The sequence below is a fragment of the Hypanus sabinus genome, chromosome 29 (assembly GCF_030144855.1).
Source record: "Hypanus sabinus isolate sHypSab1 chromosome 29, sHypSab1.hap1, whole genome shotgun sequence".
Taxonomy (NCBI): domain Eukaryota; kingdom Metazoa; phylum Chordata; class Chondrichthyes; order Myliobatiformes; family Dasyatidae; genus Hypanus; species Hypanus sabinus.
The window spans coordinates 20,934,084-20,952,698 of record NC_082734.1 but is presented as its reverse complement, the minus strand read 5'-3'; the positions used below and the strand labels follow the sequence as shown (position 1 = coordinate 20,952,698).

The window sequence follows — 18,615 nt, the reverse complement described above, 5'->3', positions numbered from 1 at the left end:
TACTTCTTGGTAGCCTCTATATAACTCCCCTGAGGGTCTTTTTACCCTTGCAGTTTCTTATTTCTACCCACAAGGATTCTACATCTTTCAATCCGATGTCACCTCGTTCTAAGGATTTGATTCCATTTTTTACCAATAGAGCCCTGCCACCCCTCTGCTGATTTGCCTGACCTTTTGATACACTGTGTATTCTTGGACGTTAAATTCCCAACTATAATCTTCTTTCAGCCATGACTCAGTGATGCCCACAACATCATACCTGCCAATCCCTAGCTGCGTACAAGATCATCTACTTGATTCAAATATAATGCCTTCAGTTCTGTATTCATTGTCCTTTTCAATTTTGTCCCCATGTTACGTTTCAACTAATCCCACTGACTGCGATTTTGTCCTAACATCTGCCTGTCCTTCCTCACAGTCTCACCACACACTGTCTGTGCTTGTACCATCCTCAGCCCTATCACTCTGGTTTTCACCACCCTGTAAAATTAGTTTAAACCCTCCTCAACACCTCTAGCAAAGCTGTCGGCAAGGTCCCTCTCGGGTTCCGGTGTAACCCATTTCTTTTGTACAGGTCATATCTTACAATAGACAGTAGACAATAGGTGCAGAAGTAGACCATTCGGCCCCTCATGTCTGCACCGCCATTCTGAGATCATGGCTGATCATTCACTATCAATACCCAGTCCCTGCCTTGTCCCCATATCCCTTGATTCCCCTATCCGTCAGATATCTATCTAGCTCCTTCTTGAAAGCATCCAGAGAATTGGCCTCCACCATCTTCCGAGGCAGTGCATTCCAGACCTCCACAACTCTCTGGGAGAAGAAGCTCTTCCTCAACTCTGTTTTAAATAACTGACCTCTTATTCTCAATCCATGCCCTCTGGTACTGGACTCTCCCAACATCTGGAACATATTTCCTGCCTCAATCCTATCAAATCCTTTAATTATCTTAAACGTTTCAATCAGATCCCCTCTCAATCTCCTCAATTCCAGCGTGTACAAGCCCAATCTCTCCAATCTCTCTGCATAAGACAGCCCTGCCATCCCAGGAATCAACCTAGTGAATCTACGCTGCACTTCCTCAATTACCAGAATGTCCTTCCTTAAACCTGGAGACCAAAACTGTACACAATATTCCAGGTGTGGTCTCACCAGGGCCCTGTACAAATGCAAAAGGACATCCTTGCTCTTGTACTCAATTCCCCTTGTAACAAAGGCCAACATTCCATTTGCCCTCTTCACTGCCTGTTGCACTTGCTCATTCACCTTCATTGACTGGTGAACTAGGACTCCTAGGTCTCTTTGCATTTCTCCCTTACCTAACTCTACACCGTCCAGACAATACTCTGCCCTCTTGTTCCTGCTTCCAAAGTGGATAACTTCACATTTATTCACATTGAATGACATCTGCCAAGTATCTTCCCACTCACCCAGCCTATCCAAGTCTCCCTGTATTCTCCTAACATCCTCTTCGCATGTCACACTGCCACCCAGTTTAGTATCGTCAGCAAACTTGCTGATATAGTTTTCAATGCCCTCATCTAAATCGTTGACAATCGTACCCAGAAGGGATCCCAATAATCCAGAAATATGAACCCCTGCTCTCTGCATTGGTCCCTCAACCAGATATTCATTTGTCAAATCATCGTTTACTTACCCTCACTGGCATCTGGCATAGGCAGCAACCCAGAGATTACTACCCTGGAGGTCCTGTTTCTCAGCTTTCTACCTACCTCCCTAAACTTTGACAGGATTTCCTCCCTTTTGCTACCCATGTCATTGGTGCCAATATGTACCATACCTGCCTCTTCAGAACACCGTGGAGCTGTTCCAAAATGTCCCAGGACTCAGGCACCCAGGAGGCAACATATCCACCTGTCTCTGTTGCATTCACAGAATCCTTCATCTGCTTCTCTGTATATGGAATTCCACATCACTATGCAGTCCTCTTCAACCCTTTTCCCTTCTGAGCCACAGTGGCAGATTCAGTGCCAGAGACCCAGTCGGTGAAACTCTTCCCCAACAGTATCCAAAACAGTATACTTTTTATCGAGGGGAACGGCCACAGGGATACTTTGCAATGGCTGCCCATTTCCATTCACTCTCCTGACAGTCACCTCACCCTAAACCTAGTCCTTTCACACATGGCCTCTCCACTTGTCCCTACCGTATTTTTATTTGACCTGGCAAATGAATCATTGTTTGATTGTGCCGCAATGTAACTGCCACAAGACACTCCTTTTTTAATCTCAGTCATGGACTCCTCTCTTGCTCATGATTCAATTGGACTGCGGGAAAAAAAAAACATTATTAATCTAAGTAATCAGTTGCTGTCGATTGAATGATTATGGACTTGCTACTTGTCACTAGTTAGTGTAGACAGTGTGGATTACAAGCAATTTTCCCCATATCAGTGGTGGAAAAAGCAAGTGACTATAGATTTAGAGTAAGTGGGAAGAGGTTCAGGGAGGATACAAGGGGATCTCTTTCAGCCAGAAAGTTGTGAGTACCTGGAATTCTCTGCTGGACTGTGTGGTTGTACTGGGGTCACTGACAGCATTTAAGAAGTTTCTTGATGAACACTTGAATCCCTCAGAAGGTCAAGTGCTGGAAGTTGGGCTTAATGCAGTTGAGAGGCCATTGTTTGGTGGGGCTGTGGTGGGTCTATGTCCATCTCACAACGAACTGGCCACTGGTAAGGGTTCTGACAACAAACATTAAATTATGAACAGATTTCTTTAATGAAATGAAAAAGTTCATGGCAACTTACAGTTTTCTTCTGTGGATGGTGACCAACGATGCCAGTGGGCAGAGGAGAAGTGCAGGACAGGGAGCTCCTTGTCTTCGGTTGTTGCCGGGGGCCAAGCCAATGTGTCAGCCGCTTCCTGGGTGCTGTGTCTGTTGCCACTGAGGCAGACAGTGCCTTTAATATACCTGTCAGCTCACTCGGCTGTACAAAGTCCCACCCCTTCTCCTCCCCTCACCTGGAACTCAGTCAGTGAATTGTACTTTGTCCCACATGTCTCCTTTAAACTTTTACCTCACCTACGTGTTCTCTAGTATTTGGCATTTCTACCTTGGGGAAAAAGATATTCTGACTGTCTCCCCGACCTATGACTCTCTAATTGTGTGTTTCTATTAGATCTCCGCTCAGTCCTTGCTTCTCCAGAGAAAACAACTTAATTAGTCCTTGTTCCTTCCTGCTGACAGAGGGTAGCACATGGGAGACTGGGATTCAGTTGCCCGATTGGGAAAGAGTTGACTGGTGGCTCACATTTGGAGTATTGCGTATACTTCCCATTACCATCGACATGCCAGTCCATGGCCTCCTCTATTGCTGCGATGAAAACCCAATCAGGTTGAAGGAGCAATACCTTACATTCCATCTGGTAACCTCCATCCTGATGGCACGAACATGGATTTCTCAAACTTCTGATAATCGCCCCCCCCTTCATTTCACCATTTCCCCCATTCCCATTTCCCTCTCTCACCTTAACTCCATTCCTGCCCATCACCTCCCTCTGGTGCTCCGTCCCCTTTCCTTTCTTTCATGGTCTTCTATACTTTCCTATCAGATTTCCCCTTCACCAGCCCTTTATCTCTTTCAGCAATCAACTTTCCGGCTCCTTACTTCACCCGTCCCCCTCTCCTGGTTTCAATTAACAGCTACCATCTTGTTCTTCTTCCTCCCTTCCACCTCACCTACCTGCTCTGAGTTCATCTTTGTTTCCTGTGCTGATGAAGGGTCTCGGCTCGAAAAGTCAACTGTTTTCTCATTTCCTTAGATGATGCCTGGCTTGCTGAGTTCCTCCAGCATTTTGTGTGTGTGTTGTGTATACTCCCCTGATTGGGAGAGTGTTGGGTGGCGAGACCACATTGGAGTATTGTGTATACTCCCCTGATTGGGACAGTGTTGGGTGGCGAGACCACATTGGAGTGTTGTGTATACCCCCCTGATTGGGAGAGGGTTGGGTGGCGAGACCACATTGGAGTATTGTGTATACTCCCCTGATTGGGACAGTGTTGGGTGGCGAGACCACATTGGAGTGTTGTGTATACTCCCCTGATTGGGAGAGTGTTGGGTGGTGAGACCACATTGGAGTATTGTGTATACTCCCCTAATTGGGAGAGTGTTGGGTGGCGAGACCACATTGGAGTATTGTGTATACTCCCCTGATTGGGAGAGTGTTGGGTGGCGAGACCACATTGGAGTATTGTGTATACTCCCCTAATTGGGAGAGTGTTGGGTGGCGAGACCACATTGGAGTATTGTGTATACTCCCCTGATTGGGACAGTGTTGGGTGGCGAGACCACATTGGAGTGTTGTGTATACCCCCCTGATTGGGAGAGTGTTGGGTGGCGAGACCACATTGGAGTATTGTGCATACTCCCCTGATTGGGAGAGTGTTGGGTGGCGAGACCACATTGGAGTATTGTGTATACTCCCCTGATTGGGACAGTGTTGGGTGGCGAGACCACATTGGAGTATTAAGTATACTCCCCTGATTGGGAGAGTGTTGGGTGGAGAGACCACATTGGAGTATTGTGTATACTCCCCTGATTGGGAGAGTGTTGGGTGGCGAGACCACATTGGAGTATTGTGTATACTCCCCTGATTGGGAGAGTGTTGGGTGGCGAGACCACATTGGAGTATTGTGTATACTCCCCTGATTGGGAGAGTGTTGGGTGGCGAGACCACATTGGAGTGTTGTGTATACTCCCCTGATTGGGAGAGTGTTGGGTGGCGAGACCACATTGGAGTATTGTGTATACTCCCCTGATTGGGAGAGTGTTGGGTGGCGAGACCACATTGGAGTATTGTGTATACTCCCCTGATTGGGACAGTGTTGGGTGGAGAGACCACATTGGAGTATTGTGTATACTCCCCTGATTGGGACAGTGTTGGGTGGCGAGACCACATTGGAGTATTGTGTATACTCCCCTGATTGGGAGAGTGTTGGGTGGCGAGACCACATTGGAGTATTGTGTATACTCCCCTGATTGGGAGAGTGTTGGGTGGAGAGACCACATTGGAGTATTGTGTATACTCCCCTGATTGGGACAGTGTTGGGTGGCGAGACCACATTGGAGTATTGTGTATACTCCCCTGATTGGGAGAGTGTTGGGTGGCGAGACCACATTGGAGTATTAAGTATACTCCCCTGATTGGGAGAGTGTTGGGTGGAGAGACCACATTGGAGTATTGTGTATACTCCCCTGATTGGGACAGTGTTGGGTGGCGAGACCACATTGGAGTATTGTGTATACTCCCCTGATTGGGAGAGTGTTGGGTGGCGAGACCACATTGGAGTATTGTGTATACTCCCCTGATTGGGAGAGTGTTGGGTGGCGAGACCACATTGGAGTATTAAGTATACTCCCCTGATTGGGAGAGTGTTGGGTGGAGAGACCACATTGGAGTGTTGTGTATACTCCCCTGATTGGGAGAGTGTTGGGTGGAGAGACCACATTGGAGTGTTGTGTATACTCCCCTGATTGGGACAGTGTTGGGTGGCGAGACCACATTGGAGTGTTGTGTTCAATTCTGGTCACCCTGTTGCAGGAAATACATCTATAAAATGGAAAGGTTACATGAAAGATTCATGAGGAACTTGCCAGTTCTTGATGGCTTGACTAATAGGAAGATGTTGGTCATTCTAGGACCTTATTCTTCAAACATAGGAGATTGAGTGATGACTTTATAGTGGTGTATAAAGTCATGAATTGTATAGATTAACTGAACTGATAAAGTCTTATCCCTGGGTTGTGGCATGACTAACTTACTCCTGGTCTCTACTATCTTTGCAATAAATGTCATCCAAAACTTTGACAAACTTTTATAGATGTGCCATGGAGAATATACTGTATTATTGCATCACAGCCTGGTATGGTAGCGCCAATGCCCATGAATGGAAAATTCTACAAAATGGTGTAGACATGCCCAGTCCATCACAGGTAAAGCAACTCCCACAGTTCATTGAGCACACCTACAAGGAGCACTGTTGAAGGAAAGTAACAGACATCATCGAGGATCTCCCAACAGCCCATGGTCTCTTCTCACTGCTGCCATCAGAAAGGAGGTACAGGAGCCTTCAGTCCCACACCACCAGGTTCAGGAACAGTTATTACCCTTCAACCACCAGGCTCCAGAACCAGAGTAGATAACTTCACTCACCCCAACTCTGAACTGATTCCACAACCTATTGTCTCACTTTCAAGGACTCTACAACTCATGTTCTCAATATTAATTAATTTATTATTATTTTGTTTTCTCTTTTTTGTATTTGTACAATTTGATGCCTTTTGCACATTGCTTGTTTGTCCATCTTTGTATGCAGCTTTTCACTGATTCTCGTGTGTTCCTTCGCATTTACTTAGAATGCCCACAAGAAAATGAATCTCAGAGTTAAATTTTAACTTTGATGCTTTCCTTTGTCTCTTCAATTATTTCCTCATCCACACACTAACTTCTTAAGTTCTGTATAGAATACCCTGTGGACTCTGACATTTAACAAACCTTAACCAATGGTCTGCATTTCTGCTCTTTCTATCTATATGGAGAAGTTTGCATTTCCACACAACTCTCTGCACTTAGCATTAATTTGGGCAAATACATTGCCCTTCTGGGACCACTTTGAGGCATTGGTCAGACCGCACTTGAAATATTGTCGGCAGTTTTGGGCATCGGAGAAGGTCCAGAGGAGGTTCAGCAGAATGTCCCTGGGAATGAGAGGTTTGATGGACAAGACGTATTTGATGGCTCTGGGCCTGTACTCTTATCTGTCAGTCTCGTAAACATAAACAATCTCCCTCAAAAGATAAGTGATGGGTCAGCTTTTTTGTACTATGCTCCTCAACTATAGGGGATGCAGACTCAGGTGGCACTTCTAAAGACCAGCTTAAAACTTATTTATTTAACCTTGCTTTTAACTAACCTCTTTTTGTCTTTTATTTTCATGTCTGCACTATATCCCATTGTAAAGTGCTTTGAACTAGATCATCTGTATGGAAAGTGCTCTATAAATAAAGTTATTATTACTTGCTGAAATTTAGAAGAACGAGAGAGGATCTCATTGAAACCAATATTGAAAGGCCTAGATAGAGTGAGTGTGGAGAGGATGTTTCCTAGAGTGAGGGGAGTCTTGGACCTGAGGGCACTGCCTCAGAATAGAGGATGTCCTTTAGAACAGAGATAAGGAGGAATTTCTTTCGCCAGAGGGTGGTAAATCTGTGAATTTTTTTGCAGAGATGGCTGTGGAAGCCAAGTCATTGAGTATATTTAAAGGTTCTTGATCAGTAAGGGTGTCAACGGTTATGGAGTGAAGGCAGGATTGAGGGGCATAATGAATCAGCCATGATGGAATGCTTACTGGATCAAACAACCTAACTCTGCTCCTATCTCTTCGGGTCTTATGATCCTATATAATGTTATGAGAAACATCATAGATCAAGTGAAAACACTTTCTTTCTCAGGGAAAGGGAATCAAGGAATTAGAGGTTCAAGGTGAGAGAGGAAAGATTTGTAAAGATTTAAGAGGAAACTAGGGGTTAACTTCATACAGAGGAGAATGTGTATGCAGAATGAGCTACCAAAGTGGTTGAGGTGGGTGTAAAAACAACTTTTGCCAAAAGTAGGTTGTACTGACAAGAGAAAGTCCACAGATGCTGGAATTCCAAGCAACACACGCAAAATGCTGGAGGAACTCAGCAGGCCGGGCCTGAAACATTGACTGCACTTTTTTCCATAAATGCTTCCTGGCTTGCTGGAATCCTCCAGCATTTTGTGAGGGTTGCACTGACACTAATTAGCCGCCCAGCTTGTCAATTGGTCCACGTGAATGGACCCTGATGAAGCTCCAAGTGGTATTACCCATTCAAGAGGCAGGCAGCTTGATGGGGTGTCAACTCTCTGATCTTCTCTCTACTGCTCAGGGTAGCTGGCCTGCTGAGCAGTGTTCCATGGTGACCCTGCTAGGATGTTGATGCTGGGTGAACGTAGGAATGACACAGATTGATGAGCAGACTTTGTTGGAGATGGTCATAGGCATCTGTGCTTGCTGGCTGTTCCTCTGAGGTCTATGGTAGTGGTGTACGGTGAGGGCTCATGCTGGGATCTGCTGTGGCTGAGCCTTTAATACTTATCTACCTCTATCACACCATCATTTAGCCTCCTTTGCACCAGGGAAAGCGAACTCACCCTGTCCAGTCTCTCCCCATAACTGATGTGCACCAGTGCAGAGAGCATCTTGGTGAACCCCTCCTTCACTCTCCCCGCTGTAATCACATCTTTCCTAATGGGTAGCAATCAGGGCTGCGCACAGTGCTCCAAGTACAGCCTAACCAGTGTCTTGTAAAGTTCTGATAGAACCAGCCAACTCTGCTACTCTGTGCTCTGACCAGTGAAGACTATCATGTTGCTTGGCTTCACCACCCCTTCTATCTGTGTCTGTACAGGCCCCACCAAGCCCAGAAGTAACCCATTGACCCAAGGCTCTCCCTCCTGTACCAGCTCTGTAGCTACAAGGTGATGAGTCTGGTTCTCCTCTCTCCATCCTCACCAACATGTGCAACGTGGAGATCACATCTCAGAGATCCTGCCTAACACTCCAAAATTTATTTTGCAGGACCTCGTCCCTCTTTCTATCTACATCATCTGCACCGAAGTGCTTTAAGGCGTTGGCAATTCTCCATCCCTTGCAGAACATCCTGTTCCTGATCCGAGACATTCCCAACACTGGCACCAGGGTTGAGGTCTGATTCTCAGACACAGAGGTACATGTGCGTTCCCCAACAAACTAGTAATGTTCTATTAAATAAAAAAGCTTGGTGATTGCCAGTATTGGAGTCTATTATGTCACGTAAGCAGGTGAGCTCAGGCTGAACTCTGCAATGGCATGGGACATTTGGTCACATCCTACAATTCTTCAGGACAAATGTGCTGATATTATGTACTACGTGTCCTAGAGTATGTCTGTCATTGGTCTGCTGTGGATATTTTATAACAGTTCCACTTTCTGTTTCCAGCTGGAGGTATCTACACAGTGATTCAAACAAAAACAAAGCTCACGACAGACAAATGGCAAGAGAATTATGTGAACATAGGTCCATATTTTGAGTATAATGTCAGAACGCTGGTGCAGTTGGTGGACCCACAGAACCCTGCTGTCAAGCGCGCCATTGACTCAATGAATTCCAAGTGCAGTAAACTACCATGTGCCTTTATTTATCTAATTTCATTTAGCGATTCAGCATGGAGTAGGCCTTTCTGGCCCTCCAAGCCATGCTGTCCCAGCAACCCTGATGAACCATAACCTAATCACGGGACAACTTACAATGACCAAGTAACCTACTTAGTATGTTTTTGGATGGTGGGAGGGAACTGGAGCGCCCAGGGAAGACCCATGTATTCCAAAGGGAGGACGTGCAGATTCCTTACAGAATGTCGCTGGAACTTATATATACATGGTAAATGGTAGGGCATCGAGGAATGCAGTAGAACAGAGTGATCTAGGAATAATTGTGCATAGTTCCCTGAAGGTGGAATCTCATGTGGATAGGGTGGTGAAGAAAGCTTTTGGTATGCTGGCCTTTATAAATCTGAGCATTGAGTGTAAGAGTTGGGATGTAATGTTAAAATTGTACAAGGCATTGGTGAGGCCAAATTTGGAGTATTGTGTACAGTTCTGGTCACCGAATTATGGGAAAGATGTCAATAAAATAGAGAGAGTACAGAGGAGATTTACTAGCATGTTACCTGGGTTTCAGCACCTAAGAGAAAGGTTGAACAAGTTAGGTCTTTATTCCTTGGAGCATAGAAGGTTGAGGGAGGCTTGATAGAGGTATTTAAAATTATGAGGGGGATAGATAGAGTTGACGTGGATAGGCTTTTTCCATTGAGAGTAGGGGAGATTCAAACAAGAGGACATGAGTTGAGAGTTAAGGGGCAAAAGTTTAGGGGTAACACGAGGGGGAGCTTCTTTACTCAGAGAGTGGTAGCTGTGTGGAATGAGCTTCCAGCAGAAGTGGTAGAGGCAGGTTCGATATTGTCATTTAAAGTAAAATTGGATAGGTATATGGTCAGGAAAGGAATGGAGGGTTATGGGCTGAGAGCAGGTTGGTGGGACTAGGTGAGAGTAAGCATTCAGCACGGACTAGAAGGGCCGAGATGGCCTGTTTCCGTGCTGTAATTGTTATATGGTTATATGGTTAATTTAAACCTGACCTCTGGAATGCACCCAGCTGCGATAGCATCGGGTTTGGGAGGGGGGTAAGACCTGAATTTGCATTTGCTTTCAACAAGGAGATTCACTGTGTCATTCCAATCTTCACAATGCTAACAGTGAACCGAAGTTTGAGCAGTTATCTTCAGTTGCCATGCTTTACTATACAGGAGGTGCAATAAATGGCGATCGACAAAACCCAGACCCTAGGTGCGTTGTTGTAGAGTTTATTCAATCTCCTGTCCTTGTCCACCTCCTCATGTCCCACTGTGATTTTCAGCTCCTTCACTAGTGCACTGCCAGTGAAGGAAAATGTTCAGGAATTTACGAACCAGCCTTTCTAAACCAATCTCCTGACAGTTTTGTACTTTGAGACATGAATGCAAGTTTTTATACAAATCCATGGCAAAGTATCATGGCAGAGAGTACTTCAGGAAAAATAATTTTGTTTAAGTACAGGTGTATATTTCAAAATCATCCTGGATATTAAAATGATAATTACAGTCTGTGCTATTTTAAAAGCTGGATTTCCACAGGATGGTAATCTCAGCCCAACCATTGACAGCTGGTCCATTTTTAAAAATATCTTTCACTCCAGTAAAATGGCAGTTAAAATACCACACCATTTCTGCTGGTTTGTTGTCTTTGTGAATTGTTCACAGTGCTGAGGCACCCAGCCATGCCGATGAAGTCACTGAACGCCGACGAACCTCTGGGTCAGGTGCCGGCAGGAATCATCACCGGAGAAGTCCACATCCAGCACACGGTTCTGGGAACCTGATGTGCACTTCGTGTTGTTGTTGGCAACGAACATAATGGGTACATTTAGCATATTGTCATGAGTTGTTAAACTGACTGGAGAATGGTCATCTCTTTTCCTGTTTGTCCATTGTGTTCAATCCTCCGTACCTCTGGTATAATTCCCAATTCCAGGTAGGTCAGAGGGAGTCAGAGACACTACATTTCCCTCCTCAGTTAAGACCGCAGATCAAAGCAGAAGGGATTTCTGGTGATAGATGCAGGTCAGCTGTGATATTATGACATGGACGAGCAGACTGGAGGAGCTGAAAGGTTCCTCTAGGGCAACGTTCTTATGTTCAGTCTTCTGTACCTCAACAGGCAGTCCAGTTGTGCATAGCTAATGAGATCAGTGGTTACCCCACATTGCCCATTGTGTGAGTGGACCAGTGTTAGATGGAGGGTTTGAGGCTTAGGCATGAAGAGGAAAAGGCTAAGATAGATTTATTTCTGCATCTATTACTGCCTAGCTATAGACGTGTAGTGAGATTGGCTCCAGAGTCAGTGGTCTGCTCTTTATGACAGATCTGGGAGTTCCGGGAGATCTCCAGTCTTCCTGATAGCTATATTTGCATGAGGTGCATCCAGATGCAGCTCTTTAATTTGCTCCGTTATGGAACGGGAGCTGCCACTAGATGCCCTTCGTCTCATGCAGGAGAATGAGAAGGAGATAGATAAGATCTACAGAGAGATAGTCACTCCTAAATTGCAGGAGGCTGGTAGTTGGGTGACTGGCAGGAAAGGGAGTGGGAATAGGCAGGCAGGGCAAAGTGCTCCTATGCTGTTCCCCACAATAACACTTTCAATACTGTTGGGGTGCGGGGGGAATTCTACCAGGGAAAAGCCACACGGAACTTGGAGTTGCTCGTCATTCCTGCTGCTGATCCTCAAAGAGACTAGTGTATGCTCTCCTGTCTTCCCCTTCCTGAAGTCTACAATCAGTTCCCTGGTCTTGCCAACACTGAGTGCAGGCTTGTTGTTGCAACACCACTCAACCAGCTGATCTATCTCACTCTTGTGATCCTCCTTGTTGCCATCCCAGATCCTGCCAACGACAGTGGTTTCACCAGCGAATTTACAGATGGAGTTTGAGATGCGTCTAGATACAGTCATGAGTGGAGAGAGAGTAAAGCTGTGGGCTAAGCATGCACCCTTGACATGCTCCTCTGTTGATTGTCCCTGAGGTGGAGATGTTATTATCAAACCGCACTGACTGTGCTCTCCTGATGTGGAAGTCAAGGATCCATTTGTGGGCAACACAGTGGCCCAAGTTTTGAAGCTTGTTGTTTAGCACTGAGCGGATGAAGATGTTGAACACTGAGCGGTACTGAATAAACAGCAGCTTGTCGTTGTTATAACTGTTGTCCAGGTGGTTCAAGGCCAAGTGGAAAGCCAGCATGATTGCACCCACTGTAAACCTGTTCAGATAATGTGCTGTGTTAATGCCAGCCACATCTCCCAGAGGATCCCTTGCCCTATGAAATGGTGTTGTGGAATATGTAAAGGCCACATGACAGGGCGAATGTTTCACCCAGTGGGCTCCACAGTGCAATATTCCCTCAGTGCTGCGTTGGAGTATCAAACTGCACAGGGTACAAAACTCTTGAACTTGGGCTGGAGTTTATTCTCACCCTGAGCATATTGAGCCACTGGCAAAATCTGTTTCTCCCAAAAGGTCAATGTTAATACAATTACAGAAAGCTTCTAAAACATTTTTTTCCAGTATCTCATTGTTAAGTAGGACCAACATGCAGGGCCGAATGTCTGTCCCTTATTGGACAGACTGGTGGACTTTGGAAAAGATTCATGCTGTTATGTATCAGGAATGTTGGTGAAGAATCAACAACAGATTTCTTATCACTGACTTAAAAATGTAAAATGTGTTGTTTTCCTACATCAGAACTACTATAAAATTGATAAAATAAATAACTTTTAAAAAAAGGAAAAATTGGGTTCACGTATCATTCAGAAATATGAAGTTGAATGAAAGAAGCTGATTTTTGAATCTCTGAAATTTCAGGCTCCTGTACCTCCTCCCCGATGATAATAACAAGATGAAGGCATGTCCTGGATATTAAAGAGTCCTTAGCGATGGATGGCCTAGTGGATAAGGCATCGGTCTAGTGATCTGAAGGTCACTGGTTCGAGCCTCAGTTGAGGCAGTGTGTTGTGTCCTTGAGCAAGGCACTTAACAACATATTGCTCTGCGACGACACTGGTGCCAAGCTGCTTGGGTCCTAGTGCCCTTCCCTTGGACAACATCGGTGCCATGGAGAGGGGAGACTTGCGGCTTGGGCAACTGCCAGTCTTCCATACAACCTTGCCCAGGCCTGTGCCCTGGAAACCTTCCATGGTGCAAATCCATGGTTTCATGAGACTAACGGATGCCTATTAAAAAATACTATTAGTGATGGATGCTACTTTCTCGGGGTACTGCCTTTTGAAGATGGCCTTGATGGTAGGGAGGCTAATGCCATGGAGGAGCTGGCTAAGTCTATAACCTTCATCAGCCTGTTGTGATCCTGTGCAGCTATGCCTTCATACCAGGCGACGAAGCAACCGGACAGAATACTCTCCACTGTACGTATGTAGAAATGTATTAAAGTTTTTGATGACAGTCCAAATCTTCTCAAGCTCCTTAAGTATGAAGTAGAGGCACTGGACTGCCTTCTTTGTGATTGCATCAATGTTAGACCCCCTCCAGTTCACCTACCAGCTCAACTAGGATGCCATCGTCTACCTGCTGAACCGTGTCTACGCCCACCTGGACAAGCTGGCGAGCACTGTGAGGGTCATGTTTTTTGACTTCTCCAGTGCATTCAACACCATCCGCCCTGCTCTGCTGGGTGAGAAGCTGACAGTGATGCAGGTGGATGCTTCCCTGGTGCCATGGATTATTGATTACCTGACTGGCAGACCACAGTACGTGTGCTTGCAACACTGTGTGTCAGACAGAGTGGTCAGCAGCACTGGGGCTCCACAGGGGACTGTCCTGTCTCCCTTTCTCTTCACCATCTACACCTCAGACTTCAACTACTGCACAGAGTCTTGCCATCTTCAGAAGTTTTCTGATGACTCTGTCATAGTTGGATGCAACAGCAAGGGAGATGAGGCTGAATACGGGGCTACGGTGGGAAACTTTGCCATATGGTGTGAGCAGAATCATCTACAGCTTAATGTGAAAAAGACTAAGGAGCTGGTGGTGGACCTGAGGAGGGCTAAGGCACTGGTGACCCCTGTTTCCATCCAAGGGGTCAGTGTGGACATGGTGGAGGATTACAAATACCTGGGAATACAAATGGACAATAAACTGGACTGGTCAAAGAACACTGAGGCTGTCTACAAGAAGGGTCAGAACCGTCTCTACTTCCTGAGGAGACTGATGTCCTTTAACATTTGCCGGACGATGCTGAGGATGTTCTACGAGTCTGTGGTGGCCAGTGCTATCATGTTTGCTGTTGTGTGCTGGGGCAGCAGGCTGAGGGTAGCAGACACCAACAGAATCAACAAACTCATTCATAAGGCCAGTGATGTTGTGGGTGTAGAACTGGACTCACTGACGGTGGTGTCTGAAAAGAGGATGCTGTCCAAGTTGCATGCCATCTTGGACAATGACTCCCATCCACTCCGTAATGTACTTGTTAGGCACAGGAGTACATTCAGCCAGAGACTCATTCCACCGAGATGTAACACTGAGCGTCATAGTAAGTCATTCCCGCCTGTGGCCATCAAACTTTACAACTCCTCCCTCGGAGTGTCAGACACCCTGAGCCAATAGGCTGGTCCTGGACTTATTTCCACTTGGCATGATTAGCTTATTATTATTGAATTATTTATGGTTTTATATTGCTATATTTCTTCACTATTCTTGGTTGGTGCGGCTGTAACGAAACCCAATTTCCCTCAGGATCAATAAAGTATGTCTGTCTGTCTGTCTGTTTAGCTCAGAACAGATCCTCTGGGATGTTGAGACCCAGGATCACCCCTTTCTACTGCTCATCCTTACTGAGGATACGCATCTGTGATAATGAACCTGGCTGCCTTTGCTGTTACCCTGAGGCTGGACTGTTCCCTTCCCTTCCTTTCTGTAGCCCTTGGTTGAAGCCTCAACTGCGACCTTTCGCATGGAGCCTCGTCTGTTCTCGCTGTCAAGTTCCACCGCCGGAGCAAGAACTTCCTGTGTCTAGGTAAGGAACCGTCTTTTGCTGCTTGGAACTGTCCCTTTGCGTCCTCACCTTCGCTAAGTAGGTCCGGCCATTTGCCACTACCTTGAGTTGGGAGCCGTCTCGTTGTGATCAGCTTTCTGTGTATGAGTCCCAGTCCTTCGTCCTGTTCCCAAGGAGGGGTCCCGGTTCTGTGTTCTGCGTTCCTGTCTCCCAAGACCAAGGCTCTGTGTTCCAGTCTCCCAAGTCCAAGTCTGAGCTTCATGTCCCCATTAGCCCAGGAGTCCCGAGTCCTGCCCTCAAGTCCAGTCCTGTTGCCTTGCCACATTTTGTCCTTGCCTGGATCCGGAGTCCGAGCCCGAGTCAAGACCCAGGTTCCGGGTCCCTGTCCAGTCTCTGGCTCGGAGTCCTTGTCCAGGTTCCAAGTCCCTAGTTCCTCGTCCAGGTCCCACTTTCCCAGTCTAGTCCTAGCCCAGGCCCTGTATCCTAGTCTCATCCAGGGCCTGTGTCTTGTCCAGCGTCATTTCTTCCCCTCTTCCCTTGCTTTCTTGTCACACCTAGTCCTGTCCCTAGTACCTCAGTGTCTGTGTCTTGCACTTGGTTCTGCTCTCAATGCCCCCACTCTATGACAGAACAAACCAGCCATACATGGACCCAGCAAAGCAGGCACTGTCATCTAACTCTGGTCATCCTGGGTTCCCCTCTGATTGAATACCCCCTCCCCACCCCCTCCCCACCCAGGTCATCCTCAGTCCTGGAGAGCCTGTTTGTTTGCCCGGAGGCTCCCATAGAAGGAGGGTACTGTCATGGTCTGGTCTGTTAAGACAGCATTCTGGTTCATGGTCCAGTCCATGGACTCTGGGTCTTCCAACTGACCCTTGTTTCAGTTGGGCTTAATCATAGGCACCTGATGCTCGTCCAGGGGCTGGAATATAAGTGGTTCTGGGTTCGAGTGTAGGGGCCAGTTCGTCTCGTCAGTATCCCGTCCTCACTTCTGTGGTGTAAGTCTTTGCCGTTACCCTGCAGTTGGATCTGTCCCTTCCTGTCTTTGCCTCTGTTGGGTAAGCCAGGCCATCTTTGCCGTTAACCTGAGGCTGGACTGTTCCCTTCCCTTCCCCTTTCTGTAGCCCTTGGCTGGAGCCTCGCCTGCGTCCTCGCCTATTCTCGCTGTTAAGTTCTACCGCCAGAGCAAGAATGGAGCCTACCTGTGTCTAGGTAAGGAACCATCCTTTGCTGCTTGGAACTGTCTCTTTGCGTCCTCACCTTCGCTAAGTAGGTCCGGCCATTTGCCACTACCTTGAGTTGGGAGCCGACTCGTTGTGATCAGCTTTCTGTGTATGAGTCCCAGCCCTATGTCCTGTTCCCAAGGAGGGGTCCCGGTTCTGTGTTCAGTGTTAAAAGTATTATATATGAATGCATGAAGTATAAGGAATAAAGTAGATGAGCTTGAGGCTCAGCTGGAAATTGGCAAGTACGATGTTGTGGGAATAACAGAGACATGGCTTCAAGCGGACAGGGCCTGGGAAATGAATATTCGAGGATATATGTCTTATCGAAAGGACAGACTGACTGGCAGAGGGGGCGGGGTGGCTCTGTTGGTGAGGAATGATATTCAGTCCCTTGCGAGGGGGGACATAGAATCTGGGGATGTAGAGTCAGTATGAATAGAACTGAGAAATTCTAAGGGTAGGAAGACCCTAATGGGGTTATCTACAGGCCCCCAAACAGCAGTCTGGATGTAGGGTGTAAGCTGAATGACGAGTTAAAATTGGCATGTCGCAAAGGTAATGATACAGTTGTCATGGAGGATTTTAACATGCAGGTAGACTGGGAGAATCAGAATGGTACTGGACCCCAAGCAAGGGAGTTTGTGGAGTGCCTCCGAGATGGATTCTTAGAACAGCTTGTACTGGAGCCTACCAGGGAGAAGGCTATTCTAGATTTAGTGTTGTGCAATGAACCAGATTTGATCAGGGACCTCGAGGCAAAGGAGCCATTAGGAGGTAGTGACCATAATATGATATGTTTGAGAAGGAGAAGGGAAAATCGGATGTATTACAGTTGAACAAAGGGAAATAATCAGCTATGAGGGAGGAGCTGGCCAAAATTCAATGGAACAATACCCTAGCAGGGAAGACAGTGGAACAACAATGGGAACAACAATTTCTGGGAATAATACAGAAGGTGCAGGATCGGTTCATTCCAAAGAGGAAGAAAGATCCTAAGTAAGGGGCGGCCATGGCTGATGAGGGAAGTAAAGGACAGTATAAAAATAAAAGAGAAGTATAACATAGCAAAGATGAGCAGGAAGCCGGAGGACTGGGAAGCTTTTAAAGAGCAACAGAAGATAACAAAAAAGGCAATACGCGGAGAGAAAATGAGGTACAAAGATAAACTAGCCAAGAATATAGAAGATAGTAAAAGCTTCTTTAGGTATGTGAAAAGCAAAAAAATAGTTAAGACCAAAATTGGGCCATTGAAGTCAGAAATGGGTGAATTTATTATGGGGAACAAGGAAATGGCAGTTGAACAGGTACTTTGGATCTGTCTTCACTAGCGAAGACACAAGCAATCTCCCAGATGTAATAGTGGCTAAAGGAACTAGGGTAATGGATGAACTGAATGAAATTTATATTAAGCAAGAAACGGTGTTGGATAGACTGTTGGGTCTGAAGGCTGATAAGTCCCTGAGACCTGATAGTCTGCATCCCAGTGCACTTAAGGAGGTGGCTCTAGAAATCGTGGACACATTGGTAATCATTTTCCAATGTTCTATAGATTCAGGATCAGTTCCTGTGGATTGGAGGGTGGCTAATGTTGTCCCACTTTTCAAGAAGGGAGGGAGAGAGAAAACAGGGAATTATAGACTGGTTAGTCTGACGTCAGTAGTGGGAAAGATGCTGGAGTCAATTATAAAAGAGGAAATTACGACACATTTGGATAGCAGTAGAAGGATCAGTCTGAGTCAGCATGGATGTATGAAGGGAAAATCATGCTTGACTAATCTTCTGGAGTTTTTTAAGGATGTAACTATGAAAATAGACAAGGGAGAGCCAGTGGATGTAGTGTATCTGGACTTCCAGAAAGCTTTTGTTAAATTCCCACATAGGAGATTAGTGGGCAAAATTAAGGCACATGGTATTGGGGGCAGACTACTGACATGGATTGAAAATTGGCTGGCTGACAGGAAACAAAGAGTAGCAATTAATGGGTCCCTTTTGGAATGGCAGGCTGTGACCAGTGGGGTACTGCAAGGTTCAGTGCTGGGACCGCAGCTGTTTACAATATATATTAATGATTTAGATGAAGGGACTAAAAGTAACATTAGCAAATTTGCCAATGACCCAAAGCTGGGTGGCAGTGCGAAATGTCATGAGGATGTTATGAGCATGCAGGGTGACTTGGACAGGTTGGGTGAGTGGGCAAATAT

The 18,615-nt window shown here is 46.2% G+C and overlaps 1 protein-coding gene across 1 annotated transcript in view; it reads left to right on the top strand.

Annotated features, from left to right (window-relative positions):
- Positions 1 to 8,819, top strand: part of LOC132383106 (circularly permutated Ras protein 1-like) — a 65,223-nt gene extending 56,404 nt beyond the window's left edge. Inside the window, exon 10 of the mRNA XM_059953906.1 lies at positions 8,629 to 8,819. Within this exon, the coding sequence (XP_059809889.1) occupies positions 8,629 to 8,676 (48 nt within the window). The 3' untranslated portion in view covers positions 8,677 to 8,819. The remainder of the gene's footprint in view (positions 1 to 8,628) is intronic.
- Positions 8,820 to 18,615: the final 9,796 nt, after the last annotated feature.